The sequence below is a fragment of the Xylaria bambusicola genome, assembly GCF_022495145.1.
Source record: "Xylaria bambusicola strain CBS 139988 unplaced genomic scaffold F5B22scaffold_4, whole genome shotgun sequence".
Classification (NCBI taxonomy): Eukaryota; Fungi; Ascomycota; class Sordariomycetes; order Xylariales; family Xylariaceae; genus Xylaria; species Xylaria bambusicola.
This window is the reverse complement of record NW_025953557.1, coordinates 1,349,044-1,369,038: the sequence shown is the minus strand read 5'-3', so window position 1 is coordinate 1,369,038 and position 19,995 is coordinate 1,349,044. Positions and strand designations below refer to the sequence as shown.

The 19,995-nt window shown below is 48.8% G+C and overlaps 6 protein-coding genes across 6 annotated transcripts; 3 read left to right on the top strand and 3 right to left on the bottom strand.

Annotated features, from left to right (window-relative positions):
- Positions 1 to 407: 407 nt before the first annotated feature.
- F5B22DRAFT_355505 (importin alpha subunit) lies at positions 408 to 2,112 on the bottom strand. Its single transcript, XM_047971006.1, has 2 exons — positions 1,494 to 2,112; positions 408 to 1,436 (listed from the first exon to the last, which is right to left on the bottom strand). Exons 1-2 carry the CDS (start codon positions 1,980 to 1,982, stop codon positions 525 to 527), a joined length of 1,401 nt encoding a protein of 466 aa, XP_047835041.1. The 5' UTR covers positions 1,983 to 2,112; the 3' UTR covers positions 408 to 524.
- A 1,986-nt stretch (positions 2,113 to 4,098) lies between these two features.
- F5B22DRAFT_633734 (uncharacterized protein) lies at positions 4,099 to 6,384 on the top strand (the record flags this gene model as incomplete). Its single annotated transcript, XM_047976881.1, has 4 exons — positions 4,099 to 4,273; positions 4,365 to 5,441; positions 5,492 to 5,906; positions 5,997 to 6,384. 4 exons carry the CDS (start codon positions 4,099 to 4,101, stop codon positions 6,382 to 6,384), a joined length of 2,055 nt encoding a protein of 684 aa, XP_047835040.1.
- Positions 6,385 to 7,117: 733 nt separating this feature from the next.
- Positions 7,118 to 11,512, bottom strand: F5B22DRAFT_591002 (uncharacterized protein). Its single transcript, XM_047973834.1, has 3 exons — positions 10,794 to 11,512; positions 10,517 to 10,725; positions 7,118 to 10,459 (listed from the first exon to the last, which is right to left on the bottom strand). The coding sequence occupies exons 1-3, from the start codon at positions 11,266 to 11,268 to the stop codon at positions 7,610 to 7,612; spliced, it is 3,534 nt and encodes a 1,177-aa protein (XP_047835039.1). The 5' UTR covers positions 11,269 to 11,512; the 3' UTR covers positions 7,118 to 7,609.
- Positions 11,513 to 11,990: 478 nt separating this feature from the next.
- F5B22DRAFT_590999 (UreD-domain-containing protein) lies at positions 11,991 to 13,711 on the top strand. The gene has a single exon (XM_047973833.1). The coding sequence runs from the start codon at positions 12,404 to 12,406 to the stop codon at positions 13,394 to 13,396; it is 993 nt and encodes a 330-aa protein (XP_047835038.1). The 5' UTR covers positions 11,991 to 12,403; the 3' UTR covers positions 13,397 to 13,711.
- Positions 13,712 to 14,063: 352 nt separating this feature from the next.
- On the top strand, positions 14,064 to 15,768 carry F5B22DRAFT_642683 (RNA polymerase III RPC4-domain-containing protein; the record flags this gene model as incomplete). Its single annotated transcript, XM_047978160.1, has 2 exons — positions 14,064 to 14,541; positions 14,594 to 15,768. The coding sequence occupies 2 exons, from the start codon at positions 14,064 to 14,066 to the stop codon at positions 15,766 to 15,768; spliced, it is 1,653 nt and encodes a 550-aa protein (XP_047835037.1).
- A 762-nt stretch (positions 15,769 to 16,530) lies between these two features.
- Positions 16,531 to 18,700, bottom strand: F5B22DRAFT_658467 (uncharacterized protein; the record flags this gene model as incomplete). The annotated part of the gene is made up of 3 exons (XM_047980123.1): positions 17,792 to 18,700; positions 17,166 to 17,733; positions 16,531 to 17,066 (listed from the first exon to the last, which is right to left on the bottom strand). The coding sequence occupies exons 1-3, from the start codon at positions 17,960 to 17,962 to the stop codon at positions 16,531 to 16,533; spliced, it is 1,275 nt and encodes a 424-aa protein (XP_047835036.1). The 5' UTR covers positions 17,963 to 18,700.
- Positions 18,701 to 19,995: the final 1,295 nt, after the last annotated feature.

Genomic DNA, 19,995 nt, shown 5'->3' with positions numbered 1-19,995 from the left:
GCTAACACTGTTTTTCTACCCACTTGGGACAAACAGTTCCAACGCCGACTTCTGTTCGTTGTTGAGTAGGTGTAAACCTACTTGCTCAGCTCGTCGTAGCCTGTGCCTCTGAGATGTCATCTACTCGAGCCCGGCTATCGCTGCTGCTGCTGCTGACGAGGGTTGGAGCTTTCAAGCTACCATTAGTGACCCTCTTAAACGATAAATCTTCCACGTGCTTTCTCTTCTTGCGCTGGAGCTTTAAAGCTACCAAGGCGCCTGCAATTCCTCAAATTGGGCTGCATCACTAAGCTCCTCATTAACTCGTCTAACTCCATTTCGTGCTGGGACTCAGTTGTTTGGGGTATGGCATTGCTGTGTTGTGCAAAACTAAGGGGGTGGATGTGGGGATATGAGTGCTATGACTTTGCAGTTTGCCTGCGGAGGTGACTATGAACTGCTCAGGTTGCTGTCAAATGTTTGGTGACAGACTGAGTGTGATTGGAGTTGTCAAAGATCCATGTGGCTATCTTCGCACATGTGTCTTACATGTCCATCGAGTCGGCGCCGTTGGCAAAGTTGAAACCACCCTGAGTGGTAGTACCTTGAGTGCCGAAGCCAAATGTACCATTGGATGTCGCCTGGGCATTCATTCCCTCGTCCGCATTCTCCTCATCATCGGAGAAGTATTTCTCAATGATATTGTACGACTTCATGTAGATCTCCTCGTTGGCGTTCGTTTGGCAGTCGTGAATCTTCTCCATACCACCGCACTCCTCGATGTACAGGGCATAGCGATTGATCGATTCAGGGCCGTCTCCAGCCGCTTGCTTGTCGAGGTCACCCACCTTGAGAACATTTTCTAGGCCGTCCAATGCAACTTGGATAATCTTGTTATCGGGGCACGCGAGGAGGTCACAGAGAGGCTTGATGCAGCCTTGGGTCACCAAGTATCGAATCTGCTCAGGCTTTTGAAGACCGCCGCTTGTAGCGTTGCTGATGGCCCAGCAAGCCTCCTTCCGAGTCTTCAAGTCCCCATTGGAGAGCAGATGAATTAGAGGTGGGATGATGTTGGCGTCGATGACGGCTTGGATTTGCTGTGAGTTCCCAGCAGTAATGTTTGAAATGGTCCAGCAAGCTTCCTTTCGAATACCGTCTTTGTTAGAGCTGAGCAGCGACAATAGACAGGATAGAGCACCACAGTTGATGATCACTTGGGTCTGCACATCATCACCAGTAACTATGTTGCCAACAGATCTAAGTGCAGGCGTCTGAACACTAGTTGATGCATGCATAAGGAGCTCGACCAGTCGTCGGGGAATGCCAGCCTCGATGACTGCTTGAATCTTGTCGTTAGACCCATCTGACAAGTACGAAATGGCCCAGCAAGCGTCAATCAAGACTTCGTCATCAAGAGAGTAGACAAGCTTGGCGAGGACAGGAAGTGCGGGTGCGATCTAAGCCTTGTTAGCATATTCATCTGGTTTGCATCTAGTTTGAGGAGGATCACTCACGGTGACCCAGTCTGGCTGAGGAGTCTTGCCTCTACAGAAGTTGCTGAGGGTCCATGTCGCGTTTCGCAGCATGCTAAGCTTGCGGCTGTCGCCGAGCAAATTGAGTAGAGGCTTCAGGGCGCCGCAGCTCAGAACATAGTCTCGGCATGAAGGGCTATCTCCAGCAATGTTTCCAAGAGCCCAAACAGCTTGTTCCCGGACGTCAGGCTCAGGACTGGCAAGTAATTCCACAAAGATAGGAACAGCGCCGGCCTCGATGACGACCTGGGTCTGGGCGGCACTACCTGAGGCGATGTTAGTCAAAGCCCAGGCAGCCTCGAACTGGACCAGCGTGTGAGGAGATCGAAGAAATTCGACGAATCTGGTGACAACGCCTGTCTTGATAACCTCTTCGATAGGGGGGTTGCGCTCTTTGGACAAGAGCTTCCTGAACTTGGTGGTGGCCTGGATCTGCAGATCTATTTGGTCGGAGAAAACACCCTGGACCATCTGAGGTAGGTCCTCATTGAGCTAGATAAGAAAACACGTCAGATCGAGCGCATGTCCAACGATTTCGCCAATAGCGTCTTAGAACAAATGGAAAAGGACAGAATCAGGGCGAGCTTCAGCTTTTAAAAGCCTTGCCCTCGAAGCGCAACAGTTGCTTGTGTTGTATGACACGAAAGGACTGGGCAATGTAGCTACTGCGTGAGACATGGGAAAGGAGAGCCTGACAAACTGGCACGAAAACAAAGGCGCGAGACGGTATGCGAGATGGGTGAACTTACTTGACTTTCGGTGGGAGCGGTGTCATCATCGCTGTCGGGGGCTGCGCCGAGCGAGGCGCCGGGACGATCAGCACCTGTACCGATGCCTCGACGCTTGGCTAGATTCTCCTCTCGCTTGGCCTTTCGGATCTCGACCTGGGCCTCTTCGCGGCGACGACGCAGCTCGTCGGGCTTGAATGTGCTTTTCGCCTTGTATTGGTTGCGGCGATGCTCGGGGATGTATTTGTCAGACATGGTGACGATGGCTGGGCTGTCGATGACAGACGCTGGGTAGGGATGGTGAAAGTCGTATTATCTAAGGGTGGTGTTGTTTTTGGCGGAGAGGAGGAAGAGTAGTCACAGGGCGGGGTGATATGTTTTGACGACCCCAAAATCAAATTGTGCCAAGAAAGTCAGATGCTTGTGCTGCTGTATCGATACCAGATGGGATGGACAGGCAGACAGACAAGCCAACCCGCTAGTGTGTGGAATCGGCCGTGCAGGGTTCAGGGTGACGTGGGGTTTCGGCGTTGCTGATGAATGAACAGTAGTGGTAGGCGTGGGGGAAGGAAAGGGAAGAAAGAGAGGGAGAGAGGGAGGAAGGGAGGAATAGAATAGCAGAGAGAGATAGAAAGAGAAAAGAGGCGGTTGTCGATAGGAGAGGAGAGGGGAGGAGAGATTCGGACGAGGAAAAATTCAAACAGACGGTACTAGGTAGCAGCCAGTTGCAGGTAGGTACCTGCCTACCTACCGTACTCTATAGGTACAGAGAGAAGGTTCGGGTTGTGGGGTTCTAGCGGGAGGGTTGAAATTGCTGCTGGAGTGCTGGAAACAGCACAGGAATTCGCATTGGATGGTTTAGGTCGGTGGTTCTTTCCTGGTTCTTTCATCCTGCTAGCGGCAGCTCTGAGGCGGGCCCTGGCCGCGCCATTCTACCTACCTACTACGGTATGTAGGTAGAATAACCTACCTACTATCCTATTCATTTTTTATTATTATTATATATACCTACATCCAGCTATGTAGGCATTGCCCAAAGCGATAAAAGGCAGGTACCTACCATGTACCTACAGTAAATAAGGTGTGTACCTATCTCAGGTCTCTCTCCATGCTGCAAAGGAAGTACCTACTTGTAGGTAGGTACTAGACTAGGTACTAGACTAGGTACTAGACTAGGTACTAGACTAGGTAACATGGAACAAGATGCAAGCACATTATGACAGGTCGCCCTTATTCAGCAGATCCATCATCATGATAGCTTGTGATGGGTCGGTACGATATGCCAAGAATATGCCACCTGATTCATTCTTCCATCCTCCTTGAGCTCCGAGCCTACTACTTATACATCTACCACCGCATGCGTATTACTCCTTGCGAGTAGGAGGATGAGGGGGAGGGGTAGTGCGCACAAGCCAATTAATCACCTGAAAAGACATGTATACTAATACTGTACAACATAAAAGTGGCCACTCAAATCCATTGAAAAATCCATTGAACCAAGGTCGTAGGTAGGTGCAAAGCAGATACCTACATTAAATATCTACGGTGACATACCTATAGGTAGGTAAGTTCTTACCTAAAGTACCTACCTAGGTAGGTAGGAACTTATGCATCTACTGGGCGCGAATCACCTGCCCGACGCCTATGCTACCGGTAGTATCGTTAAAACCGATATCATTAATGCGTACCTAGGTAGGTACCGTAGGTTACACCTCTTACAACCTCACCACCTCACAACGCGTACCTCAAATAGGTCCAGAATAGTGGCTTTCAATCAATAAAAACACCTGCAAAACATCATCGCAACCAAACCACACGCGTCATCTCTGCGTGACCACGTACTCCCGTCGACTTGCAGCATGGCTGTCTACCAACCTTCGAGCGCAGGGCAGTTTGCAAGTCGGAACAGGGAGCTGCCTTCGAGATACACAAGCATCGTGGATATACTTGCTGGGAGGGTGCCTATAGGCCGACTCATCAGCGTCATGGGCTTGGTAAAGGATTACCAAGTTCCCATCCCGACGAATGGAAATCGTGAGTACTCCTACCGTAGAGCTCTACCGTAGTGATCTAGCCATCCCAAACCGAACCTAGCATCTGACTTGGTACATATGACACCCTGAAGATCACAAATGTACAATCACTATTTACGATAAATCGGTAGAATACGACCAAGTTGGCCTTTCCATTAGCATATTTCGTCAACCCGGTGAAATGCCCAGGCCTACAGCTGGAGATGTCCTAGTCATTCACTCGGTCAAGGTCCAGTCGTATCGTGACACCATATCATTAATCGCTAACAAAACAACGACGTTCTACATCTACTCAGCTTTAGAAATCCCTGAGCCGCCACAGTCTGCCGAAGGTGCTCTTCAGTCTCCCCAGCATGTTCGAGCCCTTGGCGCGCAAGACCACGAGTATGTGTCTTGCTTGTATCACTTCACCAACAAAAAGTCAATTCCGGATAAGGAAACCTTCCAGAATCGTGTTGATCAATCGGCCCGCGCAAAAGACAAATTCTGCAAGCTAGAAAATGTCGTAGACCACCAGTTCTGCGACATCATTGTAAATGTAGTGAAGGCACCATTTGATCAGATGGACAAGGCCACTTTCTGGGTATCAGATTATACCGAGAACAGTGCTTTCCACAAGTTCTCCTGGGATGGTGCTCAGCAGCTGGAAGCGCTGGGAGACCAGGATGGCTACCTCACTACAGATTATCACACAGCAACCAAATGGGCCGGCCCCTTTGGAAAACGCTCAATGCAAATTACCTGTTTCGAACCGCATGCTTCTCAAGTCAAGTCAGAAGTGCAGTTAGATCAATGGATTCGGATTCGAAATTTACGCATCAAATTTGGGAAAAATGGTCTCAACCTGGAAGGTACATTACACTCTGGCGGCGAGTTCGCCCACCGGCAAATCGACGTCTTGAAATGGCAAGGAAGAGACGATTGTGACCCGCGTCTCAAAGATGCCATTCGGCGAAAAAAAGATTATGAGAATCTCAAGAAAAAACAAATGAATAGCTTTGCAGAAAATGCGCGTGCAGAAGATGCAGGTATGAAGCGGACGGCAGAAAACAGTGAGACACCAAAGCTGAATTCGAAGAAACGACGGACCCAGAAGCGAGCGGCTGCAAAAAAGGAAGTCGAGGAACTAGATAAGCAGGCTGAGGAGCGACTCGGCTTGAATGATCTCAGTGGGTAGCCTAACCGTTTTCACCTATGACCAGTACTAAACATGGTCTAGTCAGATGTGAACACAGTGAACAGCCCACGACCGCCGTCTCCTCCATAGTTGATCCGGTACTCTGGAAGACCACAGTGGAGGGCGAGGAAGTGACGTTGACACTCCCTTTCACATGTGCTAACTATCGTACTAACGTCCGTGTTGTTGACTTTCGTCCACCCAAATTAGAAAGTTTCGCAACCTGGCGCGCGAGCACTGAGTATGACGTGCTTTCTGACTGCAGCAGCGATTCAGACTCGGGGTCTGACGGCGACAACGACTCCCTTACCCAGGGTTGGGGGGAGAAAATCTGGGAGTGGCGGTTTGCGCTACAACTCGAGGATGCAGATCCGAAATCGAAAGGAGAGAACAATAAGTTCTGGGCAGTTGTCAACAACGTCGAGGGGCAGCTGCTAACCGGCTTGGACGCTTGCGAGTAAGTTTACCTGTCCAGAGAATCGCCTCAAAGACCTCACGTCCGGTATTCGATCCTCTTTAGAATTAGTCTATACTTACATATATTTAGTCTCCGAAAAGATCCAGATGTTCTAAGCTCCCTTCGTGAACAACTCTTTAGGCTATGGGGCAATCTCGAAGAGCTGAAGCGGCACGAGCAGAATCAACAAATCACAAACCTGCGACGCGTGGCAGCCAACCAACCACCCCCAAGCTCGCCAGTGTGTGTCGATTATCCATACTCGCAACGAAAAACTGACGACATAAAGAATAAGGGCCATAATGGGGTTGGACTGTCAAATAAACCATTTTCATGCTGTATTCGGCAGTACGGTGTGAGCCTACGGGAGCCTGATCCGCAACGCGCAGACGCTGGCGAGGGCCGTCGATGGGCGAGGGTATTTGGGCTCTTTGGGACCAAGATCCACTCTTTCACACTCGACTCACCATTAAATTAGGTTCCTTTAAATGGGCTACTTGTTGGTTCTTTTTTTTTCCCCCTCTTTATACTCATAAAAGCGCGGTGCCGCCTATTTGAAGGAATGGGATGCTTTTCGGCTCAACTGTTGCTGTTTGTACTGTACTTGTCTATAATTACTCTTATATACCCTTGTACTGTTGAAGGCTGTCTAATATGAGAAACAAGTGATGGAGCATCGGGAAAGAACAAGTTGCCCGACTAAAGAGCTTCAAATATCTTGATTGCTCTCATAGGGGGAGGGGATTGTTTCTAGTCATGGAATTTACCGAGATATTGACCTAACTTCTACCTAGCCGCCCACCAAGCTAGCAGGCATATACGGAGCGCTATGATCTTCCTAGAACTTCTTTGAAACAGCGGGAGAATGTACCATGAAATCCGGAATTGGGGAGGGTCTCAATAAAGAGTTGCCCGACCACGTGAGTATACTCATGTCTCGAAATATATATTCCAGGTTCTGTACTTGAGTAGGCCTATATAGTAGCCGGATGGATTATTGAAACCTAAGACCGTTCAAGACAACATCGAAGGGCAATTGCATGCAGAATCACTATGAGGTATTGGTGGGCGCACACAAGGGGTTAAGGAATTAGAGTCATAAAACGTGTCTTCAGGGGTGTATAAAGAAGAAATACCGAGTACTTCTAGATATACATATGAAACAGGTTTACTCAAAGGCTAGTACAGCATTTGAGAAGTCATTACACAAATGTCCATCAACATCTCAAACGCCTAGCGTTCTATGAAAGCTAAAACTTATATCGAATACCTAATTCATAAATAGTAATCACTTATTCAAGAGTTACAACTACCTAACCTTGGTGTGGCATTGGATTGTTCGTACATTACACAAGAAACAAAACCTGGAAGCCTGTTGCTCTTGAGTAGTTTCCAGACCTTCCGAGAGAGAGACAACATCACGGAATACTTTATTAGGAGGAAAGAAATAGAGATGATGAAGAAAAACACTTGGTATTGTATGAAAGCACTACGCATGTTAAGAATCTTTTAGGAAAGCTTTCGTAACAAGACACCTAAATCATACATGCCGCCCCGATCCATAATCATCTCCATGATTTTGTTAGTGCAACCCTCCTCTGGAAGTACGGGTAATGCTAGATATAGGAGCACCTCTAGCGCCCAATCATCCCCAGCCATCTAGCAAGAAAAAAAAAACAAATCGGTAGCCGTCAAAGGCACAGCTAATCACCGATTACTTCATCGTCCTCTTCTACCTGATTAGTCGCGGGAGGCTCTTCTTCATCATCCTCGATAGGATCATCTAATAACTCGCGACGCCTGAGATCTTCAGCCGTGCCTTCCTCAGGCTCTACCTCCTCGAAAGGGTCATCTTCGTCTTCGTCATTGTCGACAACGATTTCTGTACTCAGGACCGGCTTTTTTGGAGCTTCTTTTCCTCTGCTCCTAGCCGTAGCCTTTCTTTTCCCGCCCTGCAACTCGCGTAGGTAGTCCTCATCTAGGTACGAGACCACGTCCTTGAAATTTGTCCCGAGCTTATTTTTATTCCGATGCAGTCGCCTCCTAAGTTTACCGGCGTCTGGCCCGTTGTTGTCGATAGTTTTGGCCAGAATAGCCATTACCAGCTTTGCGGCTAGCTCGCAGAGAATCTTCTCCGCTTTCAACTCGGCGGCAAAACGCTCCTGCTCCGTCAACTCTTCCTCTTCATCGTCTTCAGGCGGCAGTTCATCATCAAGGGGTTCGTCGTCGTCCGCGGGGTCATTGAGTGTCTTCTTTATGCGCTTTGCATAAGCCCTCTCCGCAGCGTCGAGTATTGGGATAATCTCCTGCGTGATCAGGCCTGCTGGCATCTCATCCAGTAAGGGACGTAGCGTCTTATATTTACCTGCTTTAGGCCCGTCTGTATGCGGCCTCAAAAAGATGAAAAGTTGAGTGATGTCACAGGCAACCCCGACGGCATACAAACGGAGATCATCGTTGAATCCACGCGATGAGAAGGTCTGGATGAGATTATTAATCAGGTCTTTGCGTAAGACAACAAATTTGTCTATGTCATCATTAGGTATATCTTCGTCGTTATCGATGATTTTCCGTAATCGCTGCACTTTCCACATGAAATAGAAAAGGCAGGACTTGATGGCAAAGGCCACAATTTCGTCCTCGGGGTCATCTAGTTCATCATCTGGTTCTGTAAGGCGACCTCGGGCGACAATTCCAACTAGGATCTTGATGGGTGGTTGTTCTGAGTCGATGGATGTTCCAGGGGCTTCCAGCACATCGATGCAGTCTGAGATGGTAACCAACTTGCTAATCTTCATCAAAGTCTGGCTTAAACTTGTGAGCGTCAACCTGTCGAGGTTACCCCGGAGGGACAATTCGCAGATCTTGTCTACGCTTCGCAGTGAATTGATTAAATCTTCCCAGAGTCCTGCCATCTTACCATCAACCAGTTCTTCTAATTCATAATACTGCCGGGCATGCAGGAGAGATGCGACCGCTTCGTTTAGAAGAGCTTGGTCAACATGCCTGTTAAATTGGGTAGCTATCTCTTCGAGTAGCTGATTATACGTGGCCGAGTTCTGCCGAAGCTGCTGAAAGACTTCTAAATCCAGGAAATGCTCTAACCGAAGGACGGTAGCAGCCATAGCTGGGTCAGAGCCATACTTATTCAACAAACGAGGTATAAACCCAGCAAGCTGTAGTCCAGCGTCTTCCTGGGCATCATGGTCAAGCCTATGATGCCGTCGTTTGTTTCTATCGTGCTCCATTGACGGCGCAAGATTTTCCTTTACTGCGGTAGCAAGGACTTCGAGTAATATAGCTTCTTCCCGAGGTTCCGGCGCTACTGTCTTCTTAACAGCAACCTCCGCTGAATTACTCTTCGACGATCGAGATTTTGAACTGGTGGTATGGTCGAATAGGAGATAACCAGCTACCACCTGCCAATTGGAAATTTCTGGCATTTTCTCGTACAGGGCCTGCGCCGCCAAAGAAACTCGACTTTCGGGCATAGCCGCATTCGCTACATCGGCGGCCACATCCAATCCATGTCTTATTTCATCCTGCTCAGCATCTAGCTGGGAATCATAAGCTGCCAAATTCTCTGCCAAGGCCTTGATGTTGATCCAATCCTTTCTGACCGACTCAAAATCGTCATCTTCTTGATCTCCAAAAAGTTCATCCAGTAAATCGTTCCCACCAATCTCGTCAATTTTGTTATCGATAAACTCTTGCACCAACTCAGAGAAGAAGCCAACGACTGCTTTACGGACACGGATTTCGGAGTCGAAGACTAATTTGCTGATCGAGTCAACCTCTTCCGGTTCCAGCATTCCAGAACCCCGCAAAACATCGACAACAGCTATGGCAGCAACACGCACTGAGACCTCAGAATCCCGAGTTGCCATCTCGACAAGTCGCGGTCGAAATCTATCAATGAAGTGGGCCAGCTTCTCGGCATCTCTCTTCAGTACCTTCGCGAGTTGCTTCAGAACTTCCAGACGGGTTGTGACATTGACATCGGAGAGCAGCCATCCTAAGTACCGCAAGTATTCCGGTGACATATACACTGTTGGTAAATTGCAGACCCACGTCCCAAGAGCTTCAATACATTCTGCCCTAATCTTGGGATCAATATCACGATAGCGATGGACGAAAACAATATCAAAAAGGTCCTTAACTTTAGCATCGAGAAGTTCACGGTTTGCCTTGGAAGATTCCACTGCTCTTTGGGTATCATCCATTAGTCCCTTGTTCTTCCCACGCCGGCTGGACTCTGTCTGTAAGGACTGGTTGAATCTCGTGATTCTTTCGTCGAGTTGTTTCATCACGTTGATCAACGACGTGAGCATGGATAAAGCCACTGTTGTCGCCGTATGCCTGAAAGGTCGAAGCGCCGAAGACGACATGATTCCAACCCATCGCTGTATGTTCTCTAAAAATTCCTCGTCTTTGTATATGACATCGGTCTGGTGAACTAAAGTGATAAGAGAGTCAAAAAACCCAACAAGCAGCTCACGGAAATTTTTGCTGCTTTTCGTTCTCGAAATAAGCGGGTAGTCAGAGATACTAGTCTATCAGGCAAGATCAACATAGGCGCTTTCGAGGCTTGGGGGAGAAGTATTCTGTACCTGTTCATACGCTTCTTCAAGCTCCGTCAACCTATTTGCAGAGTTTTCGGGGTCCCCTATGTCGTCTTCAGTAAGCTGCTGTTCGCACCCAGCGGCGAGAAGGACGCAATTGATTAGTTCGGTCATGGCTTTCGTGTCATCGTTCTGGTAGCGCTGGAACCAATGTCCGGCTACATCATCAGAATTGTTGCCAGACCCGAATACTTCAGCTAAGAAGATATCAGCAAATGAATCAGCTTGAAAGAGAGATATATTAGTTATCAGAGGCGGCTCTCACAGTAAAGATCGTTATTATCGCGTCGTGCGAGGCTTGCCGGAGCAACTTTGCTCGTAGTCTTCTTCGGCCGGTTTGGCAGCTTCACGGCAGGAACACTCAGAGGACCATGAGTGGTAGTTGGTGCAGTACCATTGATCTTAGTACGTTTTGCTGCTGGCTTTTTGGAACGTGAAGTCTGACCAGACCTCGACTTTTTGGATCGCCGGGGCGGTTCATCATCGGCGTCAACATCGTCAATATCGTTGTCCTCGTCGCGCTCCTCATCCGTCAGCGCATCCTGGTCTGAACCTTCTGATTCCTCGTTCTCGTTCTCGACATCGTCGCCATTGTCTTGGCCACGCTTGCGCTTCGATGAGGAAGCATGTTCACTCTGCGACGGACGCGGGTCTGGGCTGAATTTCTGAGGAGCGACTCTAGCGCGTCCAGAGCGGCGCGGCGCGGGCGACTCGCTCGCGTTATTATCAGAGGTCTCCATGAGAGGCAATCGGGACCGTAACTTGGGTTTACAGTGAAGGCGACAGGAACATCCTGCCAAAGAGGCGATGCCAGAGTCCACGAGGGGGAGGGGGGAGAAGGTTAGAAGAGCGAGCGTGGTGGTGGCTGCGATGCGGAATGGTGTGGTGTGGTGTGGTGGTGAGGATGGGAGCTAGGCGCGTGTGTTCGCTGAATCTGAGTGCTGTAGACTGCGTATGTACATAGTGGGGAGAAATCCAAACAGATTAAACGCGTGGAGCTAGATAGTACCTGCCTACGTAGTAGGGAGCAGGGAAGTAGCGCCAATCATCCACATCCATGATGTAGGTATCTATAAGTACCAGGACCATGCAGATATACATACATGTACGTATCACAATGGGTAGGTGCCACTTACGTGCGTGTATACTTACAGGCTTTCAGTATGTGCTTGAACAGCGTCCGCGTACCTAGCAGACCTAGGTACTTTTCTTACTACGGGCGGTATTTGGCACCATACATACATACCTAAGTAGGTAGGTATCTGTGAAGTACTTACTCGATGTAGGCGTACCTAGTCGAGGACATATACCTAATGATGTACGTATATGATTATGTACCTGCTAGGGAGGCACCGCAAGGGTATATAAGAATACCTAGGTACCTACCTAGTGGGTATGAGTACTTATGGCTTGGCAGCCCTGGAATCCCTCTTCAATTCTACCTACATAGGTACGGTAGCTACCCTATTCAACAAGCCACTTATTTGGCTACAGTCACTCGCTCTCTTTCACTACTATGCAGGTTCGTAAATCACCGAAGTTCTGCCTTACATGCCGCGAGTATTTAGAAGATCGTGCTTCACTTGTAATGGTAGCCTCATACAGCAATTGCTTATCTTTATAGATGTGGACAAGAGGTAGTTGAGTCTAGCTGTTTCCTCCGTGACTTTTTGTCAACGCGAAGCCGTGATATGTTCTGGGACAAGTCCTTTTCAAAGGGGAAAATCCGTTCTGACATCTACTCATGTGTTTGGAGCTGGTTGAAAAAGGTTACTTTCTTGTCCCGCAGAGTCTAGTTGCAAAATTCTTATCAGTAGGTATGGCCTGAGGCCCCCAAAGAGCACACACACTCTCTCCCTGAAAGCCAATATTACCATGGAATCTCCTTTTCCAAAGTCTTCATCGTCTGCTGGGGAGGGATGCATCATCGTTGATCTTTTACCAAATCATCTGTCTACGCTTGAGCACATTAGCTACCAATACCCGCTAAAGCTCATCTCGCCATCGCCCAAGACGGATCAACCAAGCGTCCTAGTATTCCTCCTTTCCTACGGAGGCGGCCTCGTCGGAGGTGATCAAGTGAACCTCTCTGTTGAAGTCCGGCCCAGGGCAAAACTCAGCATTGTGACCCAGGGCCATACCAAGATCTTCCAATCTAGCAGTCCCCATGTGGTCACGAGACAAACATTACAAGTGGAGCTCAAGAGCCACGCTGCACTCTGCCTGCTTCCGGACCCCGTACAGCCTTTCGAGAACAGCGTGTACGAGCAGATCCAAACATTCAACGTTGCCTTTGGTGCGTCCTTATGCTTGCTAGACTGGGTCACTCATGGTCGTTCAGCTCGAGGTGAGAACTGGAGCTTGACACGATGGGTAGGTCGTAATGAGATATGGGCGTCTGAAGCTCCGAAGCTCTCCAGGCCTCGGCTCCTCGTGCGCGATGCCATCGTTCTTGATGACAAAGAGCGATCCACTCAGCTACAGACTCTCCAGGAGTCCATGTACAAGCATGCCGTCGTGGGTACCCTCATCTTACGCGGCCCAAAGATGAAGAAACTCGGCGATTTCTTCCTCTCCGAGTTTACTGTGTTACCAAGACTGGGTGCTCGCGACTTTCGAAGTGCAGAGACCCGTCAGAAAGAGGCAGCAACTCCTCAGTTACCCATAGAAATCTGGCGGGCAACAAGACTCGCACAGGAGCGAGAGTCTAATCTACTATGGTCCGCAGCCAGTGTTCGCGGCTGCGTCATTGTCAAGTTTGGCGCAGCTAACGTGGAAGCTGGACGCAACTGGATTGGCTCCATGCTGCTCCAGGAAGGAAGCCTCGAGCGAGAATTTGGCGAGGCGGCCTTGATGTGCATCCGATGATGGATTCCTAAACATATAAAGAGACTGCTTTCACACATAGAAGGGCTACAGTTTTTTCGACATTTGATATATGTAATATGTACCTCTTACCCTGCCTACCTCTCTACATGGAACGACGACCAACGTTGTTGATTTGCTAGAGAATTGCTTGGATAGGACAATTTCATCAAAACATTGCTAGATAATGCTTGAGAATCCAAAGGAGCAAATAACCATCCAAAACGCATGTGTATAGTTTATTTCCTTTCAGCACAATGAACACCAAGTCACCCGCGAAATCTGCCATACATAGCTAGTAGTAAGGTAATAGACAGGTACCTACATTATGTATCTAGCTACCTAGCCTAGGTAGGTAATAGTCAAGATTCAATACTGTGCCTATGTGAGTACCTACAGTATTTGATACTTGGCCAACTACATACATGTAGGTACCTGTGTAGGTACACAGTAAGTACCTAGTATATACATAGGTACTTACTCAGGGACTTAGGTAGTGTACCTATCTACTTGTATATGTCGTGCCCCACCAACGTCCCGCGCATTCTGTATCCCCACCATAAACTTTTTTGTTCTACCGGTAGTCTACAATGTTATGAGTTACACCCAGCCCTTTCAAGGGAATCTCAAATTTATAACCACTATTATATCTAGCCTGATGTTATAAAAAATGCCTCCCGGATCGCGTGGAGGTGAGAAGGCTGGAAGAGGCACTAGAGGCGGAGGTGGCAGAGCCCTCGGTGCCTCCCATCGCACTGCGCCAAGACCATCTTCAGATGACCCAGTGCCCTCATCGGAGACGTCTTCACACATCAATGACAATGCTCTAGACCACCGCAGCAAGACAGAGGCTCCCCTGGGAAGTGGTCGATCTACACCTACTGGTCTACGAACCTCGCAGACACCAGCTACATCATCACGAGGTACTAGCCGCTTCAAGCCGAAAAATGTCAGAAGAGATGAGGCTGAGCGTAAGAGGCTCGAGGAAGACAGAAGTCGCGATCTAGCTTCCAAGATAAAAGCAGAGGAGCGTGAGCTGCGGGCAGAAGAGCGTAGAGCAAGGCGGGGACGGGGAAGGGGAGGCATGTCGCGAGGTCTGATAAGACGCACTGTCACAGCAAGCGGACCATTCTCTGCCATAGCATCAGGTGCGTCTTATGCGCGCCCGTCTTCTTGTTTTATGGACTAATTCGCATGCAGAGAGCGTAAAGACAGATGCCAGCCGCGGTGGGTGGGCAACTAGCTCAGGTTTTGGAAAAGGGGATGCATTTACACGTGATTCAGAGAACCGCATTCGCTACCAGCCTAGGCGAGAGCATGAATCTAGAGTCAACATCGACCTTCTAAACGGTCTCACAGATGGCCACGCCGCAGACGGTTCCCTGCTGTACCAGCCAAACCGTTATACCCAAAAGTCTGCGGGTAACCTACCCATTGGTATACATCGAACCTTGCATCAAAACCCCGAGGTTAAGGTCAAGACACAGGCCGAGCTCGAGGCAGAGGACCGACAGGAATCTGATGAAGAAGGGAACTTGTTTGTTGACGCACCTGTTGGAGACCCTCGAGACATCGGAATGAATAACGACAATGAAGTATGGCATGCGGCGCCAAAGAACCAAGTGCACGTTAAGACCGAGCCAATCACAGAAGAGGACGGTGTCGATGTTGATATGGCCGATATTCCAGAGGCCCCGAAAGCACCTCCCTCTCCGGAAGTAAAGAAGAAGCCCATTCTGGATGAACAAGGTCTAGCTACAGATGTCAATACCGAGAAGGTAAGACGCAAAGAGAAGAAGATAGCTGAGGACCCAGAATTCATGTACTCGACGATGGATGTGGAGGCATTATTACGTAGTCTCAGCCTCACTACTCCAGCTGAGAGCGAAGAAGGTCAAGGAAAGGATGATCAACTCTTCATCTTCCAGTTGCCACCTATCCTTCCACCTCTGACCAAACCCTCAAAGAGCCTCGATGGGCAACCCGAAACAATCGATATCGTGTCGACCGATATTGGCTCAAAGATAAAGCTCGAGGACGGCGTTGCAGCAACTCCTGGTAGGTCCGCAGGTCTTCCAGCTGAAGGAGGATTTATAGGGAGACTCAATGTGCGTAAATCTGGCAAAGTTGAACTTGACTGGGGCGGTACCACACTCAACCTGGGGATGGAAACAGAAACCGACTTCTTGACAACTGCAACGATTATCGAGCAAAAGGAGAATGTGGAGACCGCAGAAGAGACAGCAGGGTTTGCGTATGGCATGGGTCAAGTCTTTGGCAAATTTGTGCTAGCGCCTCCATGTGAAGACGAGGATGAATGGGACCCCAACATCGAAGACATTATGCGCGCCGCTGATAATCAATCCACAATATAGTTGAGGATGTCATAAACTTTCACGGCACACATTTTCCTGTCTCTATCCGCTTCGTGCCCGGATCAGTCTAGCCGTATCGTCAATATGGGTCCACTGAGAAAATCATCTCTCCATCTGAGGAAACGGTGAAAGTGAACAGTCCCACCTTGCCCTACTCATAGATGCAGTAACAACTCTGTTAAACAAAGAGGGTTGCTACATTATCTAGGGGGACTGCTTCAGTATGAGCAACTCAATCATCCTACGCCTAGGGATGAGTAAAGTAGTATGCCATGCTGACTTTTGCAGATAATGGATACGCATTATCCCAAACGCCTTCACGTCTGCTTAGAAAGGTGGATGAGTGTGTAGTCAACTCTTGTGTGAAGCGTTCCAGTTCAAATATTTACATGTTTAAGTCAGGCTTATCCGAGAACCAACAAGACTCAATTAAGCTAGCCTATCATCCGCCCTATCCCAGATTTTGATGACGCGAGATTCTCATCAACCTTTATTAAACCCAACTACCTGAAAAATCCCTTAGCCTCTTGACCCCCCTGATCCCTCTATCCAGCCTTTTATACACAATTTTTTACATAATCATAACACCGCTGTGATACCGTCGTCCGCGTCTATTAAACAGAGAAGCATCAAGCGAATAATGGCCGTTTGCGACGCGGATAATTATATCCTCATAATGAGACGTAATTTTCTTTGCAGAACGTGTCTATAAATTGGCATGTGTTTCTTCTTTTCGTTTGTCATCAATCCACCGCACCAATGTCATGACCGCGGATACCGGCTCGCATTACCAGGTCCGGTAAGCTCTATGGAAGAGCTGTCAGATTCTTGGTCGAGCCATGTGCCCGTTATGTGGGCGTCTGATACCGATGACGGGGACTCAAAGCTGTCAATAATGAACGTCTCGCTCTTCGCTTCTCCCTTTTTGCTACTTTGATCACGGAAAGCTGATGAGTGTTCCCAGTCGTATCTGTCTGGCGCCGGGGCGAGAACCTTGGGTAGTTGCGATATCTTCTGTGCAGTGAATTTCGGTGTCGGTATTCCCACGGCGGGCGACAGGGCATGTGTAGGTGCAAGTTCAATATCGACTAACGTCACGTCTTGTGGACCGAAACCTGGCATTTTGCTCACTCTTTTTTGGTCTTGACTCGGCGCGCCTGTCCCACGACTACGTTCGCTATGTGTGAAACCTCTTATCTTCCATCGGCGAAGAAGTGGGCGAATGGTCACCAGGCTAGCAGCAGAAATCGCGATTCCCGGCTCAACAAGTGTCCAAATCATTGCATCTGTCCCTGCATCTAACGTATGCGTCACCATTAGCGACCAGTAAACATCTAGGACGCCAAAACAACGATATTTCAAGCTTTTGCAAGGACGTCACGAAGAAGACAACTTACGAAGGATATCCGTCACATCTGTTATATCTGCCAAAAACTTAAGTCGTATGATAGTGGCGATACTAGCGAAGACTCCTAATGAGAGGACAGCAATGACCGAAATCTTTGCTTGGGTTGTCATCTTCACCCGCCATATCATAGGTATAGGTAGTAATGCGTATAGCCAGTCCGACAAGATAGTCAGCGCGCTGAGCGCATAGGCAGCATTTACGATCTCATCTGCCGAAACACAATGAGATTCGGGGTCGCGTGCAAGTATCGTGTAGTCCCACTGCGCTGGAACAGGGCTGCATTGGAAGATATTCCAGAAAAATAAAGTGAGACTCCAAATCCCAACGACGACAATGCTTATCCCCAAAATCCATTTATATCTCTGATCGGCTAGACGGAAGAGGAAAAGACCAATGCTCAACTTTATCAGCCACATGTTGGAGACGTAAGACGCAGTTGCAAGCGCCTGGTACTTCAAGGCCTCAATCTCATCACGCTGGGAAAGCGACCGGTTATGCCTACCCAAGCCGTACGAGAACCCTGCAAAGATGAAAGAACATGATACAGTGAAGTTAGCCTGTCCAGATGAATGGTTAGCGCACCGAAATTAAACTCGAGATATAGAGAGTGCCTACTAGACCAGCTAGCATCACCCAGTCATCTATTTGAAAAGACCTTGTCATCCCAGCGCGAACGTAAGTTCGCAAGGCGACTGACAGCGAGGAAATGGAAAGTGTGACAATGGCAGCAACCAGAAGACTAGGGCCATTAGTATCGGTTGGCGCGTTTGGGTCTTGGGGTGCCATCGAGGATCTTTGCTCATGGGGCGTCCATACGAGATAGATTATAGTCGAGATAGCAGAAAAGAGTGAGAAAGAGTATATAATTCAAAGCATGCGAGAGAAGAGAGGTGATGTAGGCAAGCCTGAGCCCAGAACCAGTACAGAAAACGCCATGATGCTGCTACTGTCATGCTAATGCGGTCTCCATCTTTGGAACTCAGCTAGATACTTGCTCCGCAGAACAGGGCCGAATGATATCAGTACCCTGGTTCTCATTGTTAGTTACAGGATGCAAGTTCAGACACCTAGTGCGTGCGGCGCAGGCTATTCTCCTCGAAGCTTCACCAAATGATCCACTGCTCGTGTATACCCTTGCCCTTCCCAAGTCTAGAGCGAAATAAGTGTATTGTTCCATTCACTCACCCATCAATGTGTGCTGTTAGTACGGCACTTATGCGTAACGCAAAACTTCTGCTACGACTGCTAGGAGTGGGAGAATGACTCGCGTTCTTTCTTCTCCTATCCCCTTTCTCTTGCCATATGGGTTATACAGTAGGACGACCATCTTGATGGCGCCCTTACAAAATGCTTATGGTGTAGTTACCACGACACTGCTTACACCTCTACTCCCACCATTGCAGCGAGCTTAGAAAATACGGGTCTCGCAATTCTGAAAAGCCGGCAATGTACATATGCTTAAGATACATGTGGTGCTGGAATACCCTTTAGCCTCTTATCAGTGGTTGGGGCTGCGAGTCTGGGTGGCTTGTCATCATGCTCGCAAGCTGCATTGGTTACCTACGCATACATCACCAAATTACAGGATTATGGCAACGAGAGTCCAAGAACGTGGGCCTCAATCGAGGTAGCCGGAGATTAGTCTATCTGCATGTCGTCCCGTTGCCATCAGATTCACATTGAGCTGAACTAAAGTGCGCACAGGCCTTTGCCTGCAGTTATGGCGGCCTACCTTGGCGGCCTACCTAGGTGTTAATACTGACTCGTCTCACGATGAAGGCTTTATCAGCCTCTTCGACTAGTTGTTGACTCCTAGTGTTCTTTATGGAGGCAAATCCCTACTAGAACTATCCTCTGAATGAGATCGTTTGATCAGTTCAAAAGTACATGCAAGGAAAGGTACCTACTTATGAGATGCCAGAGCAGAAAGAACAGTAGATATCCCCCCCTTGCCCATGAGATGAGGATTCCGGTTGGAGATCCGTGATCTACCAACAGGCAGAACCGGCAGGGCGGACTGACAACGTCCAGGAACCCCGGTTTCATTTTAAGAGCTCCAAAGGGCCGAGACGGGGACGTCAATACCGCACTATCTGCGCACTAGGTCACTCATAGGCGTAGCGTCCGGGGAATATCGTTGCATCCAGGGACTGTATACATGTACTGTACTATAAGCAACTGATAATCAGCCTGTGCGGCAGAATGCACCAGGGGTAGCAACGTACCTACTTACTCACTGGCGTTTTCAACACCGCTTCACTTGTCTGTACCAGCCCAGAAATCTACCTAGCTAAGGTTAGGTGGTTAGTGTATACTTAGTGGTGCGCAATGCGGTCCGATAGACGATTCTGTCCGAGATTTTTGCTACTCGATAGTAGGGATTTTAAGGCGAATACACCCCAATCCTCCGCATCTAGACTACTCGCAAACCCCGTTGATGTTCCCGGTAATGCTAGACTTACTGTACTATAACAAGTAGGTAGTTGAGCGTGGCCCTAAATTACTCTCTCAAAGAAGCGTCTATAATGACACGTAAAGGGTTTCGAATATAACGTAAACCCATCTTTTAGCAACTCGGGGATTATGCACACTCACCACCGCCATGCGATCTTCGTACTGTTAGTGCACATGTGGTGCGGTAGCATATGTAGAATACCACCTCCAGGAGATGACAGCGGGTCGCGCGAACTACCAAGGATGAGCAGCAAAGAGCAAAGTCCACCAATGTTTCGGGGGCGGGGCCCCCCCCCCCCACCGGGCCGCGGGGGGACACGTCGGGGCAGGGGGGGGGGGGGCTCTGGGGGTTGTTGGGGGCACGG